General features: G+C 48.8%; 1 protein-coding gene across 5 annotated transcripts in view; it reads right to left on the reverse strand.

Annotated features, from left to right (window-relative positions):
- Positions 1–1244: 1244 nt before the first annotated feature.
- LOC129383544 (uncharacterized) overlaps positions 1245–24933 on the reverse strand; it is a 220587-nt gene continuing 196898 nt past the window's right edge. For all 5 annotated transcript variants that reach the window (XR_011896011.1, XR_008611424.2, XM_055068133.2 and 2 more), the window contains one exon: positions 1245–1345. Coding sequence is in view for 2 of the 5 variants with exons in the window: in XM_055068133.2 (XP_054924108.1) it covers positions 1319–1345 (27 nt within the window). In the remaining 3 variants the exon portion in view is untranslated. The remainder of the gene's footprint in view (positions 1346–24933) is intronic.

A 24933-nucleotide genomic window follows, 5' to 3' on the forward strand; every position in this document is an offset into this window, starting at 1 on the left:
ACAAAGTGCTGCATGAGCGGAGGTCTCTCTGTGGCGGCTCCTGTGAATCTCGCCCACGCAAAACACACGCGCTGTCTCTGGTGGTCTCCCGATAAGCGAGGCAGTCGCACAACACTTCGCACCGTTTGCAACGTGAAGCACGGGACGGGTTGTCCGAGCCAGCTAATATATGGCGAAATGAAAACGCGTATAGAGCTGCGCTGAAATATTGAATTACGGAGTATCGTACTAGCCGGTAATTTTTTCAGGGAAGTTTCTAGGCAAGGCGGATATAGTTTGTCGCTATTACCATGAGCGTCATACGTATAATTATCACAACTTATTTAATCACCATATTCTTAGCACCATGGGGCCCATTGACTAAATGGCGAATTTGAAGGCAGCGACAGTTTGATGCTTACCCATCATTTAAAAAATGAGATTCTTTCGCAGCATAGAACGCTAGCAGTGGGAAACACATTGTAGCAAGCAACGCAAAGTTACTTCTGTGCTTTGAATAGTAACCACTAACTGCAAACTGTTCAGGCTTCCATCGTACAAGTTCTGTTGATTACGGCATTGATACAGGCCTCTTCTTCTGCTGATTACCTAGATTATAATGTTATAGTTTACCTATAGCGTACTTGTCACTAGAAAAAATTCTGAGCTCATCTTCGTTACAAAATCAAACCCCCAGCCACGCTTGCACAGATTGTCATCGAAGTGAGCTATTCCAAATATATTTTCCCTGTTTGCGCAGAATTCCACCTAGCACGTGTCACGGCGCCAAGGTATGAATGTAACATGAATCACGGTTTACTTGTTCGTAAACATGATAGTAATGATTGTACTTTGAAGCTTAGCGTGATGTGCCTTTGCGGAAGTGCTTTCTCCTGATGAATCATTCATATTGTTATGGTGATCAACCGGATATATCACAAGTTTTCTTCCTATAAATTTTAATTGGAAGCAATACAAAATTATTTTCGTGTGTTTTACGAACAGCCTAGAATGTGCAAACTGCATTTCCTTTTATATAATATTTAGTCACACATGATGGTCTTTAGTATCCTGAAAAATATTCACTGTAAGAGAACAATTACCATCTGGGGCAAGCTGGTAAATAGGCAAGAACGTTTGCAGTATTCCTGAATTTACACTGTGATTTGGCAAAGTCGAAACTGAGTGGCTTCCATTGCCAAGCAAACTGTTTAAACTGAAAACTTTAACCGCAGTAGGAACAGAACGATTAACGGAAAAACAAGAACGAGCTGGTGATTCAACTTTATTTAATCATTTATAAATCGTAATGCGAAAAGATTGAATTGGTGCTATTAAGTCAGTCATGAGGGCGGCGACCAGAGTGCTGTAAACGAAGAAAAATACAAAATCGTGACCGATTCAAAGCACATTTAAATGATCTTGTGCAGTATAACGTGGTGATACAGTTAGGCAGGATGTCTCTTTGCTGAGAATCCTATACACGCTCCGTAGTTACATTTAAGTGTTTTGAATAAAGAACCACTAACATGGCATTTCTGGCTTACGATTTCTTGCGAGAGATGGGAGCCGATACGCTCTGACAACTAAAAAAGACACTTGCAATGAGTGTCTGAACGTCCAAGACAAGTTACTGAAACATTTATTTTAATACGAATGCCGTTCTTTGCTTGCTTCAGCGGTTACGAGTCTCAGTCTTCATTATTACTTACAGCCAACCTATCTATCTATCTATCTATCTATCTATCTATCTATCTATCTATCTATCTATCTATCTATCTATCTATCTATCTATCTATCTATCTATCTATCTATCTATCTATCTATCTATCTATCTATCTGTCTGTCTGTCTGTCTGTCTGTCTGTCTGTCTGTCTGTCTGTCTGTCTGTCTGTCTGTCTGTCTGTCTGTCTGTCTGTCTGTCTGTCTGTCTGTCTGTCTGTCTATCTATCTATCTATCTATCTATCTATCTATCTATCTATCTATCTATCTATCTATCTATCTATCTATCTATCTATCATCTATCTATCTGTCTGTCTGTCTGTCTGTCTGTCTGTCTGTCTGTCTGTCTGTCTGTCTGTCTGTCTGTCTGTCTGTCTCTCTCTCTCTCTCTGCTCGTCTACCTAGATAAATACCTATTGTCAAGTTGCAAGAAACCAGGCCACATTTAGTTCAAGCGTAGAGCCCGAGTCTCTAACCGTCAACCGAGCAGACAAAAAACTCAAGCGCCCGTGCCTGGATCAATGGGTCTTCGTCTGATTCTTCACTGGCATCCGTTAAAAGAGGTGCCGGTACATGGCCAGAGCGTGGACAGAAGCGTTTTCGCCTGCTTCGCAATTCAGATACGCCTGTTGCAAGGTGGCATTATTCCCTCCACTCAAAACATCATCGATCGGCTGCTAAAAGAAGCGCCCGCACTACACTGTGCGCGTATAAGTAGACGCGCAGACACATGCACAACACAAACGCTTGCTGACGCGTACTTTTAGAACGACCGGTAGGGTCTCTAGGAAAACAAAAATAAAGCAAAAAGAACTACATGGTCCAAAAACTTTGGGGGTTATGAAGTGCGGTACGGCTTCAGCCGCACGACATGTACACTCTCGGATAGTGTTTATCGACGTCGGGCTGGTTTGCTTCCGCCAGGAAGAACTTCATAATTGATGTCGATCACTCGACGCAATACTTTTTAAAGGCCGAAGTACTGGGTGAAAAGTTTCCAGGATAGGCATTTGAAGCGGACAGGGGTCCAAACTAAAACCCGATTTCCTGGACAGCACTCGATTTGTCGAAGGCGGAGGTTCTGTCGTGTGTGGATGCACTGTTGGTTCTTTAGGTTCATGCGACGCAGTTGGCGTGCTCCTTTGGCGCGCTGCACTAAGATCTCGGCGTCTTTGTCAAGGTTATAAAAGTTGGCGCATGGGAGCATTGCTTCAAGCATTGTCACAACTTCACAAGCATAAACAAACTATAACGGTGTGAAGCATGTTGTCGCTTGCGTAAAGGTGTTGTACCCAAAATTAAACTATGGAAGTGCTTTATCCCACATTTTGTGCTGTACGTCTACACACATAGACAGCATGTCAGTCATGGTTTTGTTGAGCCTTTCAGTCAGGCCATTCGTCTGTGGGTCACACGCAGTTGGCTTTCGATGAGTCGTGAAACTTAATTGGAAAAAATGGCTGTGGCTTAGCTAAGGTTAAGCCCAGGATGCGAAGCATACTAGCCTTTATTTTAGTTGTTGGTGAACTGCTGTTGCTTGGCTATATTTGGTTCGGCTAGTAGAAGAAACAACTCATGCGTTACTCTGCTTCGCCTTCAAGAGTGGAACGCGACAGCGTTCCCGTCGACCCGCCAAGGGGTGTAAGACAATGGGCTACGGCGCAGCGACTACGCGCCCCGCATTGGACGCGGTGAGCGTCGAGCAACGCAGCGTTCGGCGCGGCAACGAAATGTGCGCCTGAGCAAGCGACGCACGCCTGAGCCTTAGAAACAGCTCGTTTCTAAGGCAACACCGCATTCACTAGAGGCGCTTTTGTACCGCTTCGAAGCATCGTACTCGTGGCTCAGTCATTCTTCTTCCGGCTACCGTTCGGTGCGGACGCGGAATCATGTGCTCCAGCGGAGCGGCGACAGCGGCCTCTGCAAGCCGCGGAAACAGGATTGAAGACAATGACGGTCAGGACTACGAGATCATTTTGCCTACATTGCCCACCGGACGTGTTGTGGTTAACACCGTTTTTTTGCACGGCGACGTACGAGTTAGGCCCTACAGGGTTGAGGATTTCCGCGACGCCCTAGCCAACGCTGGTGCGCTTCCCGACGTGGTGGCGTTGGGGGCGTACCAAATCAACCATGTTTGGGCGGTGACTCTCAACAGCATCGAAGCAACTAAGAAGCTGGCCGCTCTCAAGGAACTGGAAGTAAAAGGACGCCGCTGCATTATCTTCGATCCAGATGACCAACAGGTGAAACTACGGCTGCACTGGATGTTGCACGGCGTGGCGGACGACGACATTCGGACGGCTCTCGCTGCTTACGGCAACGTATTCGAAGTGACCCGGGAGCGTTGGCGTGTCTCAGGCGTCAAGGAGAAAGTGTCCACAACGAGGACCGTGCTCCTGAAGCTGAAACCCGGTTTGAAGGTCGATGATCTACCTGACCAGCTACGCGTTGCAGGAGAGTTGGCCCTTGTGGTGGCGCCTGGGCGGCCTATGCAGTGCCTACGCTGCCGTGGAACGGGCCACGTTCGACGTGAATGCAAGGTGCCACGGTGCTCAAAATGCAGACGCTATGGTCACGTCGACAGCGATTGCGTCCGCACATATGCGGTGGCTACGGAGCCGGCATCGCAAGACAAGTCGACGGAGCTGCTGATGGACGTCGACGAGGCGGAAGAGGCAGCGAAAGGAGCCGAGGAATTGGGCAAGCCAGCAGGAATGACCGACCCGTCGGGGCTTGCCAGTGGTGACACAAGCACGTCTAGCAACGGAGAGACGCACCCCGATGAGAAGGAATTGCCTGCCAGAGGTGACACAACCAAGTCAAGCAACGGAGAGACGCACCCCGAAGAGAAGAAATTGCCTGCGTCTCGGGCGAAGGCGTCAGAGAATGGGAAGAGCGTTCCGGCACCCAAGGTCGGCGAACCAGGGAACAGCTCGCCGAACGCGGACCTGAGCGGTGGCCGCGCAGTCAGCGTCTCCGCGCCAGCCAAGCGCCCTTATGGCCACACCGGCAACGAAGGGGATAAGGTGGCAGCCACCAGCATCGAGGAGCCGCCTGCGAAAACAACTCAAGCCAGGCGGGCCAGTCTCCGGCAGCGACCTAACATTTCGTCTGAGAGGCGAACTGGCGATACAGCACCTACGCTGCAAGTTTCGGAGCCTGCACAGGGTGGCTCCGGCATCAACGATGGCGTCTAGCCATGCGCTAGACGCGGAGGGTAAGCACCATGCTCTCGGCCTTTTCACTTCCTTGCGAAAATGGCTCCTGCATCACCGTTGAGGGTAGCTACACTTAATGTCAGGGGCTTGGCAGGAAAGAAAAAGCAAAGTCAGGTGTATTGGCTTTTAACGGAGCGCGACATTGATATATTGGCCGTGCAGGAAACAAAAGTTGACGGTGAGGAAGAGACCGGGAGCATGGTGCGACGTTTCACGTCTAGATTCTATGCTATTGTAAGCAAAGTCAGGTGTATCGGCTTTTAACGGAGCGCGACATTGATATATTGGCCGTGCAGGAAACAAAAGTTGACGGTGAGGAAGAGACCGGGAGCATGGTGCGACGTTTCACGTCTAGATTCTATGCTATTGTAAGCCATGCCATCGGCACATCTGCTGGTTGTGTCCTTTTTATTAAGAAGTTGCCGGCTTTGGTCGTGCATGCTGATTTCTCGTGCTTGTCAGGTCGGTGTGTTGCTGTCGATTTCACACTCAGCGATACAGAATGGCGGGTTTTATGTTTGTACGCACCAAATGTTGTGGATGAAAGGGTCGATTTCTTTAGAAGCGTTGAGCAGCGTCTCAGTTTCGATAAACAGCTGAATATCATGGGCGACTTCAACTGCGTCCTGAGTGCTTGCGATAAGACTAGTGATCGGGGGTTCAGGGACGCAAGTACTGAGGTACTGTCGCAAATCATACACAAATGGAACCTTGAGGATGTGGCGGAGTGTATACAAGGCGCGGGTGGTGTGAAGTACACACATTTCCAGCGTGCAAGTCATGCCCGTCTGGACCGCATTTATGTAGCGCTGGACGTGATTCCAAAATGCAACAGTTATCAAGTAGTGCCGGTGTCTTTCTCAGACCACTGTTTAGTAGAGTGCGGGATTGGGGCACAAAAACGTGGCAGTGCTTTTAGCTGGGAACTGTGGAAGATAAATAACAAGCTGATTAAAGACGATGCTTTCAACCGTGCGGTAATTGAAGAAATCGGCAAAATAGAGCCGAATAAAGAACTGAAAACATGGCAACAGTGGGAGCTTTGTAAGGAACATCTTAAAATAAAAGCAATAGAGTGGTCTTGTTCTATGGCGTACGAAGAGAAACTAAATGAACGTAATCTAAGGTCTATGCTTGTAAAACTGCTCGAGAAAGAATGCGAAGCGCCTGGTAAATGGATCGATGACATTAGGAAAACGAAACAAAAAGTTGAAGTGATAGAAGAGGAGCGTTATCGTGGTGCGCTGGTCCGGGCGAGAGCGGAACATGTAGCTGCTGGGGAGACGCCGTCTAAACGAGCGCTCGCAATTGAAAAAGCCCACGCTCGTCGAAATCACATAGACAAAATAGAATGGGGAGGCGTCTTATCGTATGATAACGAACATATTAAGCGTGCATTTTTTCAGTACTATCAGGCGTTGTTCGCTTTACATGTTGCCAACACGAACACGTTTAAGGATAAGTTCCTTGGGGCACTGCCGCGACTCAACGATGAGCAGAAGGATAGGTTAGAGCTGCCAATAACCGAATCAGAGGTAGAAACGGCGATGGACAATTTAAATCCTGGTAAATCCCCAGGACCGGACGGGTTAAGCGCGGCGTTTTACAAAGCTTTTAAGCGTGGAATCGCGCCAATATTGACGGTAGTGTTTAATGAAGCTTACGAAATTAACGAATTGCCTCCGTCTTATGCTAGATCACATACTGTCTTAATCTCCAAAACTGACGAAGCAGAGAAGTTACGACAAGTAACAGCGTACAGGCCAATCGCACTCACAAATGTGGGTTACAAAATTTATATGAAAGTTTTAGCGCGAAGCTTACAGTCCGTAATCCAGGAAATCGTTGGACCGCATCAAACGTGCGGGATTAAGGGACGATCTATTACGACTAATATTCACACAGCAAGATGCGCGCTGGAGTGCTGCGATATTACAAGTAGCCGCGTGGCCATCTTGCAACTAGACCTTGAAAAAGCTTTCGACTGTGTCGCGCATGAAATTTTGCTTTGCATACTAGACCATGTTAACGTTGGTTCTGTTATTCGCGAGGGTGTCGCCCTGGCGTATCGGAACTGCACGACGAGATTGATCGTTAACCAGAGTCTGGGGGCCCCAATTAGCGTGCAGCGGTCGGTACGCCAGGGTTGTCCCCTCGGCCCTCTTTTGTTTTGCATATACATAGAGGCGATGTGCTTAAACATCGTGAAAAAACAGACAATTCCCGGCTTTCGGTTGCAAGGAGCGGAAGTCAAGCTGTTGGCATATGCGGATGATGTGGCGGTTTTTTCAACCAGTAGGGAAGGTGTAACTGAGGCTATTAAATGTGTAGAGAACTTTTGCCAAGTCACAGGCAGCAGAGTGAACTTAGCAAAATCACTAGGGCTCTGGCACGGAGAATGGCAATCTACGCCCGACCGCTTTGCAAACGTGTCCTGGGTTACGACCCCAACGAAGTATTTGGGAGTACCTTTAGAATGCTACCGTGATAGCGCGACATATTGGACAGCGCAGACGCATGATACACGTGGAAAGGCGGAAAGGTGGAAAGGAACGAACTTATCGATTTTTGCTAGAGCCACCGTGTGCAATCTGTTCTTTATTAGTAGGCTGTGGTATGTAATGCAGGTGTTACATTGTGCAAGGCTCAATGTACAGAAGCTGCATCGAATTTTCGCCATTTTCGTGTGGGATGCGCAATGGGAAAGGTGCAGCCGAACAAATTTGTTCAGAGGAGTCAAGAATGGTGGATTGGGCCTGGGACACCTTTTTTTTGCGGCAGATTCTCAACAGGTTTCTTTTCCTTCGCGACGTCAGCGATCCTTTCTTGCGCACCGCATGCCAAGTAAGGCTCGGGCGCGCGTTGCCAGACTGTTGTTTCAACCGAAACACTCACGGGAGGCATTTTTGGATATTTTAGAGAAGTTGTCGCAAGTGTACGATTCCTTGCAACGAGGTTTTCAAATGAATATTTATCTACTGTCAAAAAGAAAAAATTGTACAAGGATTTGTGCGACGTTGTTCTGCCGGAGCCAATGTACAGAGCCTTGTACAGTGGAGGCCCTGGTAGGGATGTGTTAAAGAGAGTAAAAGAAATGCAAGTTGCGCCAGGGGTTAAAACCTTTTTTTTTACGTTACACACTGGAACGTTGCCAGTAAAAATGTTTTTACAGGAAAAGGGCTTATTTCTTCCATGGGGATCTCACTGCCTTATCTGCAAACAACCAGAAACGATAGATCACGTTTTTCCTCATTGTTGGGGAGGGGTATTTTTTTGGGACGTACTACAAAGAACGTTAAAGAAACAATTCCCCCTCGACCCTCATGGAATACGGTATCTACCCATTACTAACGAGGATGGTTTTCCGTTTGATTTAATAATGTTAATTGGCCTCCACAGTATTTGGCGCTCTCGAATGGCAGGATACTACTGTGATCCCGACGCACGACCTACGCGAATTTATTTCCGTGAAACTGTGCATCGGTTTGTTGAGATATTGAAGGCCGGTGGCGATACCCCCGAGTGGCTGTCAAGGGTGGAGCCATTGATGGCTCTAAATGAATTTTAATGTGGCGTTGCCAGCCCCCTACCAGGCTGTTTATGTCAATACTACGTGTTCATTGTATGTTTTATGTCTTGTTTTGTGTATTGCTATTGCTGTTGTTTCTTTGTCAAAGTCAGGCATTAAAGAAAAAAAAAAGTACTCGTGGCTCAGTGGTAGCGTCTCCGTCTCGCACTCCGGAGACCCTGGTTCGATTCCCACCCAGCCCATCTTGCAAGAGTTGAGCCAAAGCCACCTAGAAAAAGCGCAGCTGCTTATATACCGCCGCGACGTCGCGGGCGACGGCGCGAGTTGGAGCCCCGTTTCTCCTCTGTCGTGACGTCACGGTGTCACGTGGTATTGAAGGCGACACCGCCGCGCCTGAGGAGCTGGGTTGAGCTCTAGTAATATGCTTCGCATAAAAGTATTGAATAAGCCGTGCCACAAATGGCGTTCCTTGGTCTCGAATAGCATACGATGGTGCGGCCTGTCACAGTACAGCGTTCTCCACAGAAAGGTGCGCAACCTCGGAAGTTGTGCTTCGAGGGAAAGCCTTTCTTCAGCATGGCGCGTTAAATAGCTGTGGCGATGATTATCCGCTCGTTTCCCAAAGATAACAGAGTGAACGGGCCCAAGAGAGCCATGCCGACTTGGTCAATTGGTCTTCGACGTGGGTGAATGCCAAAATTTCAGTAATCCTGGGTTTCAGTAATCCTACAGGTTTCACAGCTGGGGGCGTTCGGCGCTAGCGCTGACGACAGGCTTGGACATAGCGCTTAACACGTGTGGCAACCTTTGGCCTATAGTACAATTTTCGCACTCTCGCAAGGGTTCTGGTGCAGCCTTGGGGGCCAGATAGAGGGTCGTCGCGGCCCGCGAACATAATTTTGTCATCAAGCTCTGCTGACACAATCAAAAGTGATGTTTTCTTTGCTGGCAACAGAGTTCTTCTTATACACTACGCCTTGTCGTAAACAATCTGACGACAGTCCACGAGATATTTGCCGGGGCAGAGAGGCGTTGCGAGTTCGAGAACAGACCGTAATTCCTCACCTGCGCGCTGTTGTAAGGACAAACCTGTCACGCTTACAGTCTAAAGGAAACAGCTGCCGTCCTCACTCTCTTAATAATTAGGTTCGAGAGGCGCGTGCGACAGTGTGTCTGCGGCTTTGTGTGTGCGCACAGACTTGTGCGCGATGGTTACGTTGTATTTATGAAGGCGTAGGCTCCACCGTGCCATTCGACCGGAAGGATCCCCTAATTTTGTGCGCCAGCACAACCAGTGGTGATCTGTGACGATCTTGAATGGGCGGCCGTAAACGTAAGGTCGAAACTTTCCAAGGGTGCACACGACGACAAGGCACACTTTCTCTCTAGTGGTGTAGTTGGACTCTAGGCGCGACAGAGTGCGACTTGCGGAAGCGATAACCCTTTCAACGCCCTCCTGACGTTGCACGAGTACCGCGTCCAGACCAATCTTACTGGCGTCTGCATAAATTTCAGTCTCTGCCTATTCGTCAACGTGTCCAAGAAAGGCCGGCGACATCAGGTGGTGTCGGAGCTCGGTAAAGACTGCTCCTTGTACAACGTTGCAAATGAACGGTACATTGTCTCTTGCGAGACGACTAAGTGGTCCAGCAATCTTTGAAAAATTACTTACCCGTAGTACGCACCCAGACCCAGGAAATGTCGGAGAATTTTCTTATCGGCAGGGGCGGGATGGACACCTTCCACGCTCATGATATGAGCGTTAAACCGGAGCTCTTAGTAGGCGAAGCCGCATCCTTGAACTTGAAAAAGGGGTACCAGCGAAGCACAAAGGGACGCGCACGTAAGTGAAAGACGTTAGACTCGGGCGGATGCTGGTCCGTCCGTGTGTAACTCTTTTCCTTGTGTGCGCGTCCATTGTGTTTCGCTGGTACCCCATTTTTCAAGTTCATCATGCAACAGCTGGCCCAACAGCTTGCGCTAAGGCATCTTTGAGGCTTTAGCGTAAGTTTAACCGATCGGATTGCCTCAAATACTTGACGTAGACGGAATAGACGCGCGGAAAATCTGGCTGAAAAACGAGCAGATCATCTAGGCGGGCGACACAGCTTTGCCACTTCAGGTCGGCACGCAAAGATTCCATCATCCGCTTTAATATTTGTGGAACAGAGCAGCCACCGAACTGAAGCACCCGGAACTCGAAAAAACCATCCGCAGTGAAATAGACGTCTTTTTTTTTTTTTTTTTTTTGCACAGTCCCGCTCGGCGACCTCAATCTGCCAAGAACCGCTTTTTACATCAATGGATAAAAAATACACAGCTTACCGTAGCCAGTCGAGAGAGTCATCGATGCGCTGTAGCGGCTAAATGTCTTTTTTGGGGCGTTGTTGAGCTTTCGGTAATCAACACGAAAGCCAAGCAGGCTATCCTTCTTTTTGACGAGTACGACTGCTGATGACCACCGGCTGCTTGAAGGCTGCATAGCCCCATCGTAAATGGTTTCCTTTACTTGTGCTTTGAATGGATCATGTTTTTTTCTGAAAGACATGATGCGGCTGCTAGTGGATAGGACGTACCTCTTCGTACGCGATTATTCTTTGTTGCGTGATTGGTATTTTACTAACTTTAGACGGACGAGCAAAGCACGTCTTGAATTCTAGCAATAGTGGCCGTGGTGCCCTCTTTGTTTCCTCCGGCGGGTCGCTATTGATGTCAATGCCTGCGAGCAAGGCTTCATCGACGTCGGCTCCTTCAGAAGCAAAACAATCAATGTCCTCCTCCAAGTCTTCAGCATAGGCGATGGCAGTGCCGCGAAAAAGGTGTCGATGCTCATTGGCTAAGTTTGTAGGCAATAGCTAAGCCGGGCCATCGCGAACGTGTACGATGCCTCGTGCCGCATCAATTCCTAGCGTCAACAAAAGGGAAATGCTGCCTTCTGCTATGACTTAACCATTGCTCGTCCCCTCAAATAGCACCCGAACCATAACGCTGGAACGGGGCGCTATCATGACGTGGTCGTCAGAAACGCGGAGACAGGCTTTATGGCGGCACGAATCATTTCGTGTCGTAGCTTTCGTCGTAGAGAAAGTGATGCAACACTACCTGAGATTGATGATGGCACCATACTGCCGGAGAAAATTCATTTCATGTAATAAATCACGTGCACATTCACGCAGAACAATGCAGCTAAGCAGCAGCTTGGACTTTCAGATTTGTATTATAGCAGTGTTCACGCCTAGAGGTGCCACAACGTGTCCGTCAGCTGTACGAATTCGCGTCCAAGTCCGCGGTGTAATAACTTTCTCGAGAAGGCTCGCCAATTTTCGGGGAAGACGAGGAAGTGGCTCCTGTGTGGAACCCCGTTTTCTACTGCTCTCATTTTACGAGTATTTGTGCGTGTGTTTTGGAGGTGCCGCTCCCGACACCTTTGGCGCTGGAAGCGGAACCAGCTAGACGTCCGGAGGAGACCGACGTCACAGCGTCAAGCGCTCCGAGGAAGCGAAATCACCTGATGAGCGACAAAGGCAGCGAAGACACCTTGCTGTACTACTCTGCTTCAGAAGAAGATCTGTCGGATGGCGGAGACATGACAGTTGTGAGGCAAAAAGGAAAGAGGAGAATCGTCACTGCTTCCTCGTCTTCAACAAGGACGACGGCGGCAGCAAGGGCCAATGAAACGTCTCATATCATCCTCTTCTTGCCCGACACGCCGACCAACAACCTGAATCGGCTAAACAGGCAAGCCAAATCTGTCACACTGGAGGTTCTTGTTCCAAATGAGATTACGGATATGAGAATTAACACCCGTAAGAACATTCTCGCGGTTGATGTCAAGAACAGAGCAGCATTGGATATCTGGAGTACAGTGAAAATGCTGGGCAAGATAATTGCTCGCACCCTAATACCACAGGACAGCAATACCACATCAGGTGTGATTTATGATGTCGATGAGTTAATCGACGACAACGATCTACCTATTTTGGCCAAACCTGTCACAGCAGATATAACTCTTATTGAAATCCGTCGCCTAGGAGGTTCACACTTTGTGAGGATAACGTTCAAGGGAGGTAGCTTGCCGTCCCACGTGAAAGTAGGATTTTTTCGTCATCTAGTGCGACCGTTCCTTCCAAGACCACTTCAGTGACGTAATTGTTTGAAGATCGGGCATGTCAGCGGCATATGCAAAAATTCGACTGTGTGCGCAAGATGTTATGAGCAGCACAGCGCTGATGCTTGTCATGCGACACACTTCAAGTGTGCCAATTGCTGTGGTCCCTATGAAGCATCGTCGAAAGACTGCCCGACACACAAGAGAGAGCGGAAAGTCCTACAACAAATGGTGAGAGACAACTCAACTCACAAAGAGGCCGCCACCAAAGTGCGACGGCGTCGTGTCCACCGTCACCACAGACGATCCTCATCTACTAGAAATACTGATACCGCCGCAAGACAGACGCTACTTCCTGAGGCTGGTGCTCCCAAGGCGCTCACCCACACTAACAACACGGTGTCTGATGATGCAGTGAATACCTCTAATGCAAACGAATGGCCTGCACTTCCGACATTAAGTCCTCCAGCCCAACAAAGGTCGGTGGTGGACTACCAACGCACCAATGAGGGCACAGATCACGTGTGAGGTCAAAACAAGCAAGTACTCGCCCTAATTAAATCTATAATGAAAGTCATTCGCGTGCTGATAAATGACATGCAGACACCATCGGCTCGAGGTGCACTACAAGTGCTGGACGGCCTGGATCCGGTTCTTGCGAGCCTCGAGTAGCAAGCGCAATGGTTCTACCGCGTCAGCCGTTCTTCAGACAAGTCAAGGAAGCATCTATTATGCAATGGAATGCCCGTGGCCTGAAATCCCGCGTTGATTTTCGCCATCACGTTTTCACCAATCGATTCCCCATTGTTGTCGTCTGTGAAACGAAGCTACAGAAACCCGTCCGGATCTCAGGCTATGAACCTCAAGGGTCATCGACATGTAATGACATTCGCAAAGTGATCATCTACACACGGTCTGAATTGACTTACGTTGTTCATCCAGTGTGGCCACATGACAGTAATCAGTATGTGTGTTTGACTGTGAAAAAACAAAAACTTTCGTTTCCTTTAGTGGGCGCTTACCTTTCTCCATGAAGTCGTTTCGATAGGCAGAGACTTAATGACATTATAGATGCGACTCCTGGTCCATGGATGGTTGTTGGGGACTTCAACGCACATCATTCACTTCGAGGAAGCAACAAGATAAATTCCGAAGGAAGAAACCTCGTGTCCTTTGCTTGCGACCACGAACTTTGTTGTCTAAATGATGGCAGTCCCACGTTTCTGCGCGGCCGGACGTACAGTAGTTGTTTAGACTTAGCTTTTGTTTCGCGATGCCTCACTCGCTGCGTACATTGGTTCGCAGATATATAAACCCACGGAAGTGACCACATTCCTACCTACCTGAAGATAAAAGGCCAAACCAAATCCTCTCAATCAAATTTTAAACAAAGAATAGATTGGCCAGTGTTTAAATCACTTATGGAAGACGCATGCCACGAAGGTATTTCGTCCACACTCGAATTTGAGATCGCCAAAGCTCTGCAGGATGCTATGCGCTCATTTCGGCCATTAGAGAAATACACAGATTTTGATTCGGAAATACAGAGCCTCCGTGCAATCCGCCGGCGAGCGGAGCGACGGTACAGATGGACTAAATCGTTCCACGACCTTAGAGAGGCCAGACGCATTCAAAAGAAAATTCTGCGTCGCCTTGCTGTACTGCAAGATCAACGATGGAAATCGTTTTATCAGTCTCTCCACCCGCGTAAACTTCTGTCGGTTGTCTGAAGAACAATCCGTGGATTTCGAACAGCTTCTGAACAGCTTCGTCCATTTAAGTCTCTAGCCCTACATCAAGGACGCCGAGAAGTCGAGGTAGCCGAAGATTACTGCGCAAGGATCGCGGGTCCGGCGCTCACGTATTCACCTTGTGCACCTATCCCCATTGTGCCCCCTTGCTCTCGACATCCTCGTATGGACGCTCCTTTCTCCATCGAAGAATTGGAGTCCGCACTTACTGGGTGCAGGCGATCTTCGTCACCAGGACACGATGGCATCACATACTCTGCGCTTGCAAACCTCGGTCAAGAGGCCAGAGATGCCCTTCTTGGCCTATACAACGCATCATGGCGTGACGGCCTGGTCCCTACAACGTGGAAATCCAGTCGGCTTGTTCCACTCCTCATGGCTGTTCCACTCCTCACCGACTTAGAGAACAATCTAGTTTTCTTTTTTGATATAGCCATACGTATGATCCTTACTGAAAGCCACTGGTAGTGCTGCAGAAGCGAGCAATTCATTAATTTTTGTCGGGTTCAGATTACGCAGCCTCTGTCAAGCCACTCTTTAAGTGACATCAAATCATGCTTCGTAGCCTGTTATTAAGCTCTAAAACTACAATTAGGGTGTATAATTGTAAAAGTAACAATTGTCCGCTTCACTTTATCTCGTTTGTCTTCCCTATTTCCAACACGAGTCTACGAAGCCGCCAACTTCTTGCAGCCACTTGTAAAAAAGTGCTTATGGCAAAAGGCAGCCGTCTAGCGTTGGTTGCAGTCCATGCGACAGTCTTCCTGTTCAAGTGAAACGGAGTAAATACTTGTAAAACTGCTCAAATATAATTTCTCTCTCTCTCTCTCTCTATCTCTCTCTCTCTCTCTCTCTCTCTATATATATATATATATATATATATATATATATATATATATATATAGTTACAAATAAGATTGATGCAAGGATCCAAATGCTTCACAAGTATTTTCATAAATCTTGAACATTTAGGCAAATCATGTCCCTTACGCATTCAATGTCAATCGCGAAAGCTCCCAGACTGACAGATTCCGAAACAGCATTTTCGTGCCGGTCTTTCAGGTTCTACCGCTGCTGCAGCACATTCTCTAAGCAAGGCTTCTGTGAGAAACTCGGTAACTCGCATATGCGGACTACGAAGAAGTCAAACGACAAGCTGCTCTTGACAAGCCGCATCAAATGACGGATCTTGTCATCCGGCGTGCTAAAGTCGGCTCACCTGAAGATACGCGTCATGTCTTCCGCGTAGATAGTACCACTTTCATAAGGCTTCTGAGCGCGCAATTGAAGAGCCCGTTTTCATCGATCTCGGCGATCAGGTCTTGAGTAGGTCTTGAAGAGTAGCCAACGTAGCACATGCCATGAGGTCAGGGCCTCTTCGCGGTTTTTGAGCCAGGTGCGAGCGCCATCCTCGAGGCTGAGATACACGTTCCTTAATTTCGTTCTGTCGTCCCACTTGTTGAAAGCTACTACTCGCTCAAGGTCGCCCAGCGAGTCTCCCCCGTCTTCAAAAGGGTTGCTGTCGAAGGAACTTGGCCCTCGTGAGTTTTTCTGCGTGTACACAATCGGTACTCTGACCTCCATAAATTTCGCAACTGCCATTGTTCTCCCCGAAGATAGTACAGTACAATCTCAGGGGCTAATCCCCGGATTCTCCAGCTGGCACGGTCCACTGGTGTAAGCCCCGGTATGGCACTGATGTTCTTGCTAGGGAGAGGTTTGCTGCATAGGTCGGGGTTACCCAGCACCTCCACCAGAATTGTCACGTTCGAGGAGAGCAAGCCCCCTTTAGCTGAGGCGTTGAGCCCGAGCATCTGGCCGTCAACAGGGGACACAAAAACCAAGCACCCGCGTTTAGACCGATAGTTCTTCGTCTGTTTCTTCTTTGGTGTCCGTTAAAACAGGAGCCGGTGCAGGGCCGGCTGCTTCTTAGAGCGGCGCCTGTTGCAAGTTTATATATCTGTACAGCCTCTTACGCCGACTGAGTGGCAAAAGTTGCCTACTTGTGTGGAGCACTAGGTATGTGCTCCAGGCCGTGATGCTGTCGTGGTCCTTCCATCATCGTCATTTCACCGTCATGATCATACTATCTTCATGCCTATCGTCTTCACGCGTTCTGCTTTGGGCCCTTGGGTATGGGCACGTGCTCCTTGCATCGCTGTCATTTCAGCTTTGTCATCCACCTCTTATCATGCCGTCATCACCACACCATTGTAGCCATGCAATACTCACGAATGTTTTGTGACACCGTCATCGTGATGCAGTCGTGTTCGTTCAATAGTCCAAATTCCAGTTTATGACATGACTCCCGGCATGCTGTTATATTCATACCTTCTAATCTGAATCAGGGCTCCGAGTCGTCTAATTGCTTGGCCCACCAGCTTGTGTAGTCGGGATGCCGTCATGGTCATCACATCGTCGTCGTTTAGCTTTGCCACTTTACTCTCGTTATGCAGTCGCCATCCCACCATTGTTGTCACACAGTCGTCATCACGCTGGCGTTTTATTGTTGTCATCACTGCAATAACGTCATCCCATTGTCGCCGTGCCGTCATCATACTACCACACTCGTGGTTCCATCGTAGTCAATCTTTGTCATTCTATTGCACTCTTCCTGTCGTCATTCAATCGTGATTATGCCGCCATTGTCTTGCCGTCATCGTCAAACAGTCGCTATCATGCGTCCATTGTGAGACCGTCGTAGTCACTGTCATGACAGCGCCATCGTCGTCACACTAGATTCGTCATCCTACTATTGTCGTGCCGTCGTCATCACGCCAACCTCCTCATGCATGTTTCATGATACTGTCATCGTACAGCCATTGCCATCAAACACGCGTAATCAACCCATTGTCATGCCGTTGTCACGCCATCGTCGTCATACACATGTCATCTTGCATTTGTTGTACCGTCATCGTGATATCATCGCGGTCATTACGTCCAAGTCATTATAACTTTGACATCGAACACTCGTGATGCCGTCGTCGTCAGCCATCGTCGTCACAGTCTTTGTCATAGCGTTGTCAGCATGGCATTGTCGTCTCGATGTCGTTTTACCATCGTCATCACTTCAGTAAGGTTCTACCACTGTCATGATCCCTTCGCTTGCCTACCAGATTAGTCGATCCATCGACGTCATTTCTTTTTAGTGAATCTATCGTGAACATGCGGCCATTATTATGCCATCTCCGACGGTGTGCCGTAGTCGGAAAAACGCTATGATGCCTTCGTTGGTAAACCGTGGTCATCATGCTGCCGTGGTCGAACCATCTTCATCGGATTGCCGTCATATCGCCGTCGTGGCTCCATCGTTCTTATCTCACTGTCCTCGTTGTCGTCACGCTGTTGTCGTTACACCTTCGTAACAACTTAAGAATGGACTTCTCGTCGTAATGATGCTGTTGTCGTTATACCGCCGTTGTCATCCTATCGATGTCATTTCTTCGTCATTCCATCGTCGCTACGTCGGCGCCATACAGCCGTTGTCAAGCCGTCATGGTCATGAACAACATAGGCAAGTGAGTGGCATTGCATAGTGGGACGATTTCAGAGCATATGGCATATGTCGGAAGTAAAAAGGTCTCAAGATTGCCTATAAGCGTGTTAAGTAAGCGTTACTTCAGGAATACGAGGTGATGGTGGGGGTGTTGTTGGGCGGTAGTAAGAGGAGCGGTAGGCCTGGCCATCGAGCCCGGCCACTGCTCTAGTGTCCCTTACGATATCAATGTCGCGTTTCATCACATTTCCATCAAACCAGTCTGTCTTAAGAATGTTATAAGAAAACATGAGGACTTTTTGCGGGCTAAAAATGATCTTTCTGGAAGCACGTGGGACTTCTTTGCGGGCTATAAGTATTCCTTCGGGAATACACAGTGTTTTGCAGACAAGCATGCGGTTGTGGTGAGTAATACCGGTATCGTTATGGATCTCTACAAAATGCCGAAAGTACAAGTTTGCACGCTGAAATATTCGGCTACAAGATTATAATTATCATGTTAGCCGCCCTGCTGGAGTACTAAACCAGGTTACAGACGCTCTATCACAAAACCCAAACGACGAAGGCGTCCTGAAAAACCCAGAGGGCTGCATCATGTTGTCCCAGCAGCAAGTTTGAAATATCCAACGCGTAGACAGAGATTTGCTGCCCATAATTAACTCAGTTACGGGAACAACAAGCGATTCCCCTTTTTTTACGGGAAGGTATTTTATCCCGTATGCATTTGATTAATCAGCAAGACGAACGCCACCTTTTAGTAAGCCCTGGCTCTTTGCGTTCCCATATTTTACGTGCCGCCCATGACACCCCATAAGGACGCCACATCTGTCAACAATCCAGTGTGCGGAAGATACAAGAGCACTTTTTGGGCGACCAAGGATGAAAACAAGCACTCGTGCATACCTCGCAATCAGTGAGGTATGCCAACAACACAAACGGCTTCCGGGGCTGTAACCTGGCCCCCTTACAGCCATTACACCTTCTGAGACACTTTCTATTACAGTGGGAATTGGTTACCTTAGCCCTTTGTCAACAACGACCGCGGGTAGCTGTTACATTATAACCCACCGCGGCGTTTTAGTGGCTAACGTATTGCGCTGGCAAACACGAGGTTGCAGGATGGAATCCCTGCCGCGGTGGCCGTATTTCGATGGGGGTTCAATGCGAGAATACCTGTGTGCCATGCATTTGCGGCCCGTTAAAGATCCGATGGTGGTCAAAATGAATCCGGAGTTCCCCACTGTGGTGTGCCCGTAAGCGAATTGCGGTTTTCGCACGTAAGACCTCACAATTCAAACTGTTACATCGCAGTCGTTGCAAAATAGTTCCAAAAGTTTTTGGAGGTCGCCGCCGTGCCTTCGCTTGCGGCCAGCTGCGTAATAAGGAATACAGAGAACCGCTTCGAATGGAGACAGGGCATACCAAAAAAAGCTCATCTCCGACAGGTCGACTACTTTCCACAGCCACGACATCCGTACTTATCTCATTCAGGCTGGAGTTGAGCACCACTTTGCATTAGCCTACCACCTGCAAGCCAGCGGTCTGAATCAGAGATTGAACCAGACCATCCTTGCCCAACCTCCTATATGAACACAACAATCATTACCAGTACTCACGTACGGGGCAGAAACCTGGAGGCTTACGAAAAGGGTTCTACTTAAATTGAGGACGACGCAACGAGCTATGGAAAGAAAAATGATAGGTGTAACGTTAAGGGATAAGAAAAGAGCAGATTGGGTGAGGGAACAAACGCGCGTTAATGACATCTTAGTTGAAATCAAGAAAAAGAAATGGGCATGGGCAGGACATGTAATGAGGAGGGAAGATAACCGATGGTCATTAAGGGTTACGGACTGGATTCCGAGGGAAGGGAAGCGTAGCAGGGGGCGACAGAAAGTTAGGTGGGCAGATGAGATTAGGAAGTTTGGAGGGTCAACATGGCCACAATTAGTACATGACCGGGGTAGTTGGAGAAGTATGGGAGAGGCCTTTGCCCTGCAGTGGGCGTAATCAGGCTGATGATGATGATGATGATGATGATGATCCTTGCCCGACACACCCCATTTTCTACACGGAACAAGCCGGGAGAAACAGATTAGGACGAGCATCTTCCAGCGGCAGCACACGCAGGGAATACCGCCTTGCCGAGTTCAGCTGGAACGTCCCTCTATGAGTGTTCTACCGTCAGCTGCGAAATCTGGGTGCTACACTTGCCTTAAACACACAGGTCAAAATCGCGAGTTCATCGCACGGCAGACAATCTCCCAAAACATCCTAGAAGAGGCACGCAAGAGAGTTTCTTATGCGCAAGAGGCGCGAAAGGGATACTACAACCGTCGCTACCGTGCAACACCGCAGTACAGGATCTCAGGTAAGTCTGGGTAATGCGAGGCCGCTAGTTTCCGATCCAGAAGTTGCATGCGAAATACGAGGGACCTTTTTTGGTCACTGAACGGCTGGGAGCAACACTTGGTGAGTCGGCTGAACCGGCTTCTGACGCACCTGCGGACAGAAGAAAGTGTGGCAATTTTGTTGTGCACGCATCTCAGTTGAATAAAACGGCTCGTCGGCAAAACTTACATGCTCTGGCAAGCTGTGCTCTCTTTCAAATGAACAGCATATGCAGTCGTGTTCATATGTAATGAAAGAGGCGCACAAGCATGAGCCGTGCGGTAGGAAAGGACGAGGACAGATCTTTAAAGAGCAGCTCAAAGGAACCGGCGTTCTGTCTGTCCTGTTTCTTCCGTACATATTCTAGGGTTATATGCGCCAAAATCACAATCCATTTCAGAGGTAAGCTGTTGTGGAGAGCTCCGGATTAGTGTTCCCAACGCGAGGTTTTTATCGTCCGCCCAAATGTAACCGCAAGGGCCTATTTGCATTTCGCCATCAGTGCGGATGACGTCATATGTGCACGCTACACATGCATGACCAAGTAATCGTTTTTCCCTCTACATAATGGTACTAAAGTAAAGCGCATGGCTAGTACGGTTGTAAAGTTATATGTGGTAATAGTGTTATATGATCAGGTTAGGCGTGGTGTTACTCGTTTTAACTAGCGGGCCCTGTGCTGACCAAAGTGAAAGACCTTTCATGTAAAAAGACACTAAAATGTTAGTACACTTTCGCAGCACCGTTAGTATTTCCTCGTAAAACAAAGAAGTAAGTGTTTGGTTTTCACAATATTGCGATTAACATTATTCGCCTACTTCAGACATATTGAGCCTGCCTATCTATCTATCTATCTATCTATCTATCTATCTATCTATCTATCTATCTATCTATCTATCTATCTATCTATCTATCTATCTATCTATCTATCTATCTATCTATCTATCTATCTGTCTATTTACCTTATTCCGACGGACACAGTGCCTCAAGTTGTCTACTAGCTTGGGCCACTAGGTATGGACTGTTGCGGTCCTTCCATCATCTTCCTCCCGTTTTTGTGATCTGTCTCTAGTCAAGCCGTCGTCGTCACGCCTTCTACGTCAATCAAGTGGGGAAGTCGACCCAGCGGCCTTGATGCCATCATTCTAGTTTCCCATCAGGTACTGATAATGCCGTCATTGTAACGCCATCGTCGTAATGCATTCGCCATGCAATCATTGTCAAACTATTGACGTGAGGCTTCGTCATCGTTCCATCGCCGTTACTACAGCTTCGTCATTTGATTGTCGCCATGCCGTCTTTGTCACGCCGTCATCGCCCCACCATTGTAGTCATACCTTTGTTGATACGGCGTCGTTGCCACGCGGAAGTCTTACTATCGTCATCACTTCGGTAACGTCATCCCATCGTCGCCATGATGGCGCCCTTGTGATGCGGCGTTCGCAGTTCCATCGACGCGTAAACTTTGCTATTTTACCCTTATCATGGCATCAATAACTAATATTAGCGTTATGCTACTGTTTCCATGCCATCGTCGCCGTTACGTTGTCGTCAGAAAATTGCTATAATGCTTCCATCTTCTTACCATTGTCGCCACCCCAGGTACGTCATCCGAGTCTTGTCATGCGATCGTCATCATACAGGCTTCGTGGTAGTGACCCGTGTGCTTTTCTTTATCGGGTGTCTGCGTTTCACCGCCTATCAAATGTTATCCCTCAGCGTGGGACACGCCTGCATGTATCGCAAGTTTCTCGAATGTTGTCGATGCTTCTATCAGCTGTCGTCACCGAACGTTATGTAATCTAATTGCATGTATGCGTGAAGCGAATTTTGTAGTACTTTATGAAAGACACGAGGGCACCAGTGATTACTCCGGAAGCTTCAATGATTCATGTATAAAAGCCCACGCTCTTGACAGGCTGATCAGATTTTCGACGACTGCCGACTCCCTTCGGCGCTGTCGTTCTTTCAGTGTAGCCTGTCTTCGAGGGCACAGGTTCGCCCAATAAAATGATAGCTTCGTCATCCACAGCTATTCTGCTTTCTTCACCGTTCATACTGCGTGACATCTGGTACACGTGCCCGGTACGCTCATACACCGAACGCCCCCGAAAAGCCGTGATCCAATCACGAACCCGGAAGACCAGGCGAACATCGCTCCGGACAATCGAGCATGCCCTACGCTACCAAACTTGCCCCCGGCGCAAGCTCTTCTACCCGAGTAGAGCAGAAGGATCAACACCAAGCCAGCAGCAACAATGACAACAGCGTCGCCATCAATGGTAGTGCTTCAGCAAGCCAAAGAGCCACCTACGTTCCGCGGAGCTTCATCAAAGACCCGGAGGCGTATATACAATTGCTTGTGCGGGGCATGGCACTTGCGGAGACGCCGGTCGTTTTGGCGGATGCGCGAGTAAAAGTGGGTGTGAGAGAGGAAACGTGGGGACTTTCGCTCCTTGAATATATGACTGCCTGGGCACTATGGAGGAGTTTCTTAGCGCGTGTTGTATGCATTTGTCCCTATGCGTGCCGGCAGAAGTCGCGGGGGGCGGTAGTGCTAAACTTAACGTAGCAAGTTGGTGACTGGACGTAGATATATTTATTCAATCGTGTTTCTTTTTTTTACAAATTGAAACAACGTGTCATTATTTAGCATTATTGGCGGCGCCTCCAGGACACCAAAGTGGCAACAGGGTTACTAAAGCTGGAACCAGGACTAGTCCGTGGGTTGGGGCTCGCCAAGGCGTTTGCGTGCCAGGAGTGTATAAGATCAGCTGTCAGCTATCGCGGACATCCAATTTTTTATGCGAACACCCCCTGGCATGCTTCGGCCTCCGCGACCCCAACCCACGGGTCATCCTACTTCCAGCTCTGGTCCCCCCGCTACCCCTACAGTGCCCTGGAGTCCTCCGCCACCTGCTTTATTATAACCTCAGGTGCTCTCCTGGGGCCTCCATTTGCCGGTTACATGTGCCTTCCTGAAGCAGTGCTTGTGAAACATTCAATCTATCTGCGCGACGAAAAAATTGACCCGTGACTTATACAACACCAGTCAGAGCCTTGCCCCTTCAGACACAGCGATCACCAGGTGGGGCGTCCGTGCGCACACCGCGCGGGCAGCCAGCGCCGGAGCGTAAACAAACTTGACTGCACTCCGCAATGCCGTCATGTCTAATGCAGAAACGCATACAACACGCGCTAAGAAATCTCCTCCGTAGTGCCTAGGCAGAGTCCCATATTAATGGAGCAAAGGTCCCCAGATTTTCTCTCTCGCACCCGCTCTTTCTCGCACCTGCGCAGAAACGTCGAGCGCCACGAGAAACGCCATGCCTCACTGTACCTACTAGCGATTGTAGAGATGCGACCCGGAGACCTGGCTCGAGAAATTCGAGAGTGTGTCAGTCCAGAACAAATGGAACCCTGAAGACAAGTTGGGTCACATCTATTTCTCATTGGAAGACTCCGCCAGTATTTGGTTCGAAAATCGGGAGTCCTCTTTAACGACACGGCACTTGTTTGCAGCCAGTTACTGAAGGCTTTCACAAGCGTCAAAGCCTATCGAAACGTCGCCGTGTTCACGGAAGAAATTAGTAGTCTTTTTCCATGACGTTGACCCACAAATGTCTGAGGAGAAGAAAGCACGTCTCCTCATGCGCGGTGTAAAACAAGAATTCTTCGGAGGTCTTCTGTGCAACCCGCCCACGACTGTGGCAGAATTTCTACCAGAAGCAACGACGATTGAGAAGCTGTTAGAATGGCACACCAGGCACTTTGATCACCGCTCAATGCTAGACTCTACACAACTTCAAGCCCTATGCTCTGACGACTGGCGATACGCAATCAGACAAGCTGCGCGGAAACTACGGAAGATGTTCCCACTGCCACAGCCCCAAATTAATTTGATTGCTGACGTAGTTGGGGAAGAAATACCGCAGTCATTGGGAGTTCCGGAAGTACAACGGAATTGCCATAGCCTCAGCCTGAAGCAATGGCCTAGCCACCGACGGGGGGGTGAGGCGTTTCCCCCCCCCCCCGTGCGCGCGCCAGGGTTCCGCAGCGCTGCAATTCCGTCGTCCACCGCCACCATTGCCAGCATGTCCTACGATCGCTCTGCGCTGCATTCTAAAGAAGACCGAAGTATGGCGCGCCTCGGACTACCGTCCGCTTTACTATCACTGCGGAGAAGCGGACCACGCCTACCGTCGGTGCTCATATCACGATAAGCGATTACGAGCTCCGCCGTCAATGATCCCCGTCCACAGATTGGTGAGCAGTCACGTGACATCGCCGTATACATCGCCGCAATGCAGTGGAGACCCCCACAACCTTCGTGCTCATCGTCGCCAGAATGCTGCCCGTTGCCGCAACGCCCACCACACACCGGCCCACCCCGGTGCCGGTCCGTAAGCCCCTATATGATTAAATAAATGCGGAAACCGATGGAGGTGCGGTTTCTGTAAGTTCAAACTGGCGAAGACGCTCAGCTGCCGACGATGGCCCTTCAAGATTTATTTCAACAATGCAGCAACGACACGCCGTCATCCCTACGAAGCCTGGGACTCAAGAATACGTTGACGAAAGCCCACCTAACGACGCCACGTACTCGCCGTGATCCGACACCAAGACCTAATTGGAACGGACGACAAAGAATCACTAACGTCGACGTTCTTCTCGACGGCCACAACGTCGCCGCGCTTCTAGACGCTCGAGCCGGCTACTCTGTCACCAGTGGATT

This window comes from Dermacentor andersoni, chromosome 8, assembly GCF_023375885.2.
Source record: "Dermacentor andersoni chromosome 8, qqDerAnde1_hic_scaffold, whole genome shotgun sequence".
Taxonomy (NCBI): Eukaryota; Metazoa; Arthropoda; class Arachnida; order Ixodida; family Ixodidae; genus Dermacentor; species Dermacentor andersoni.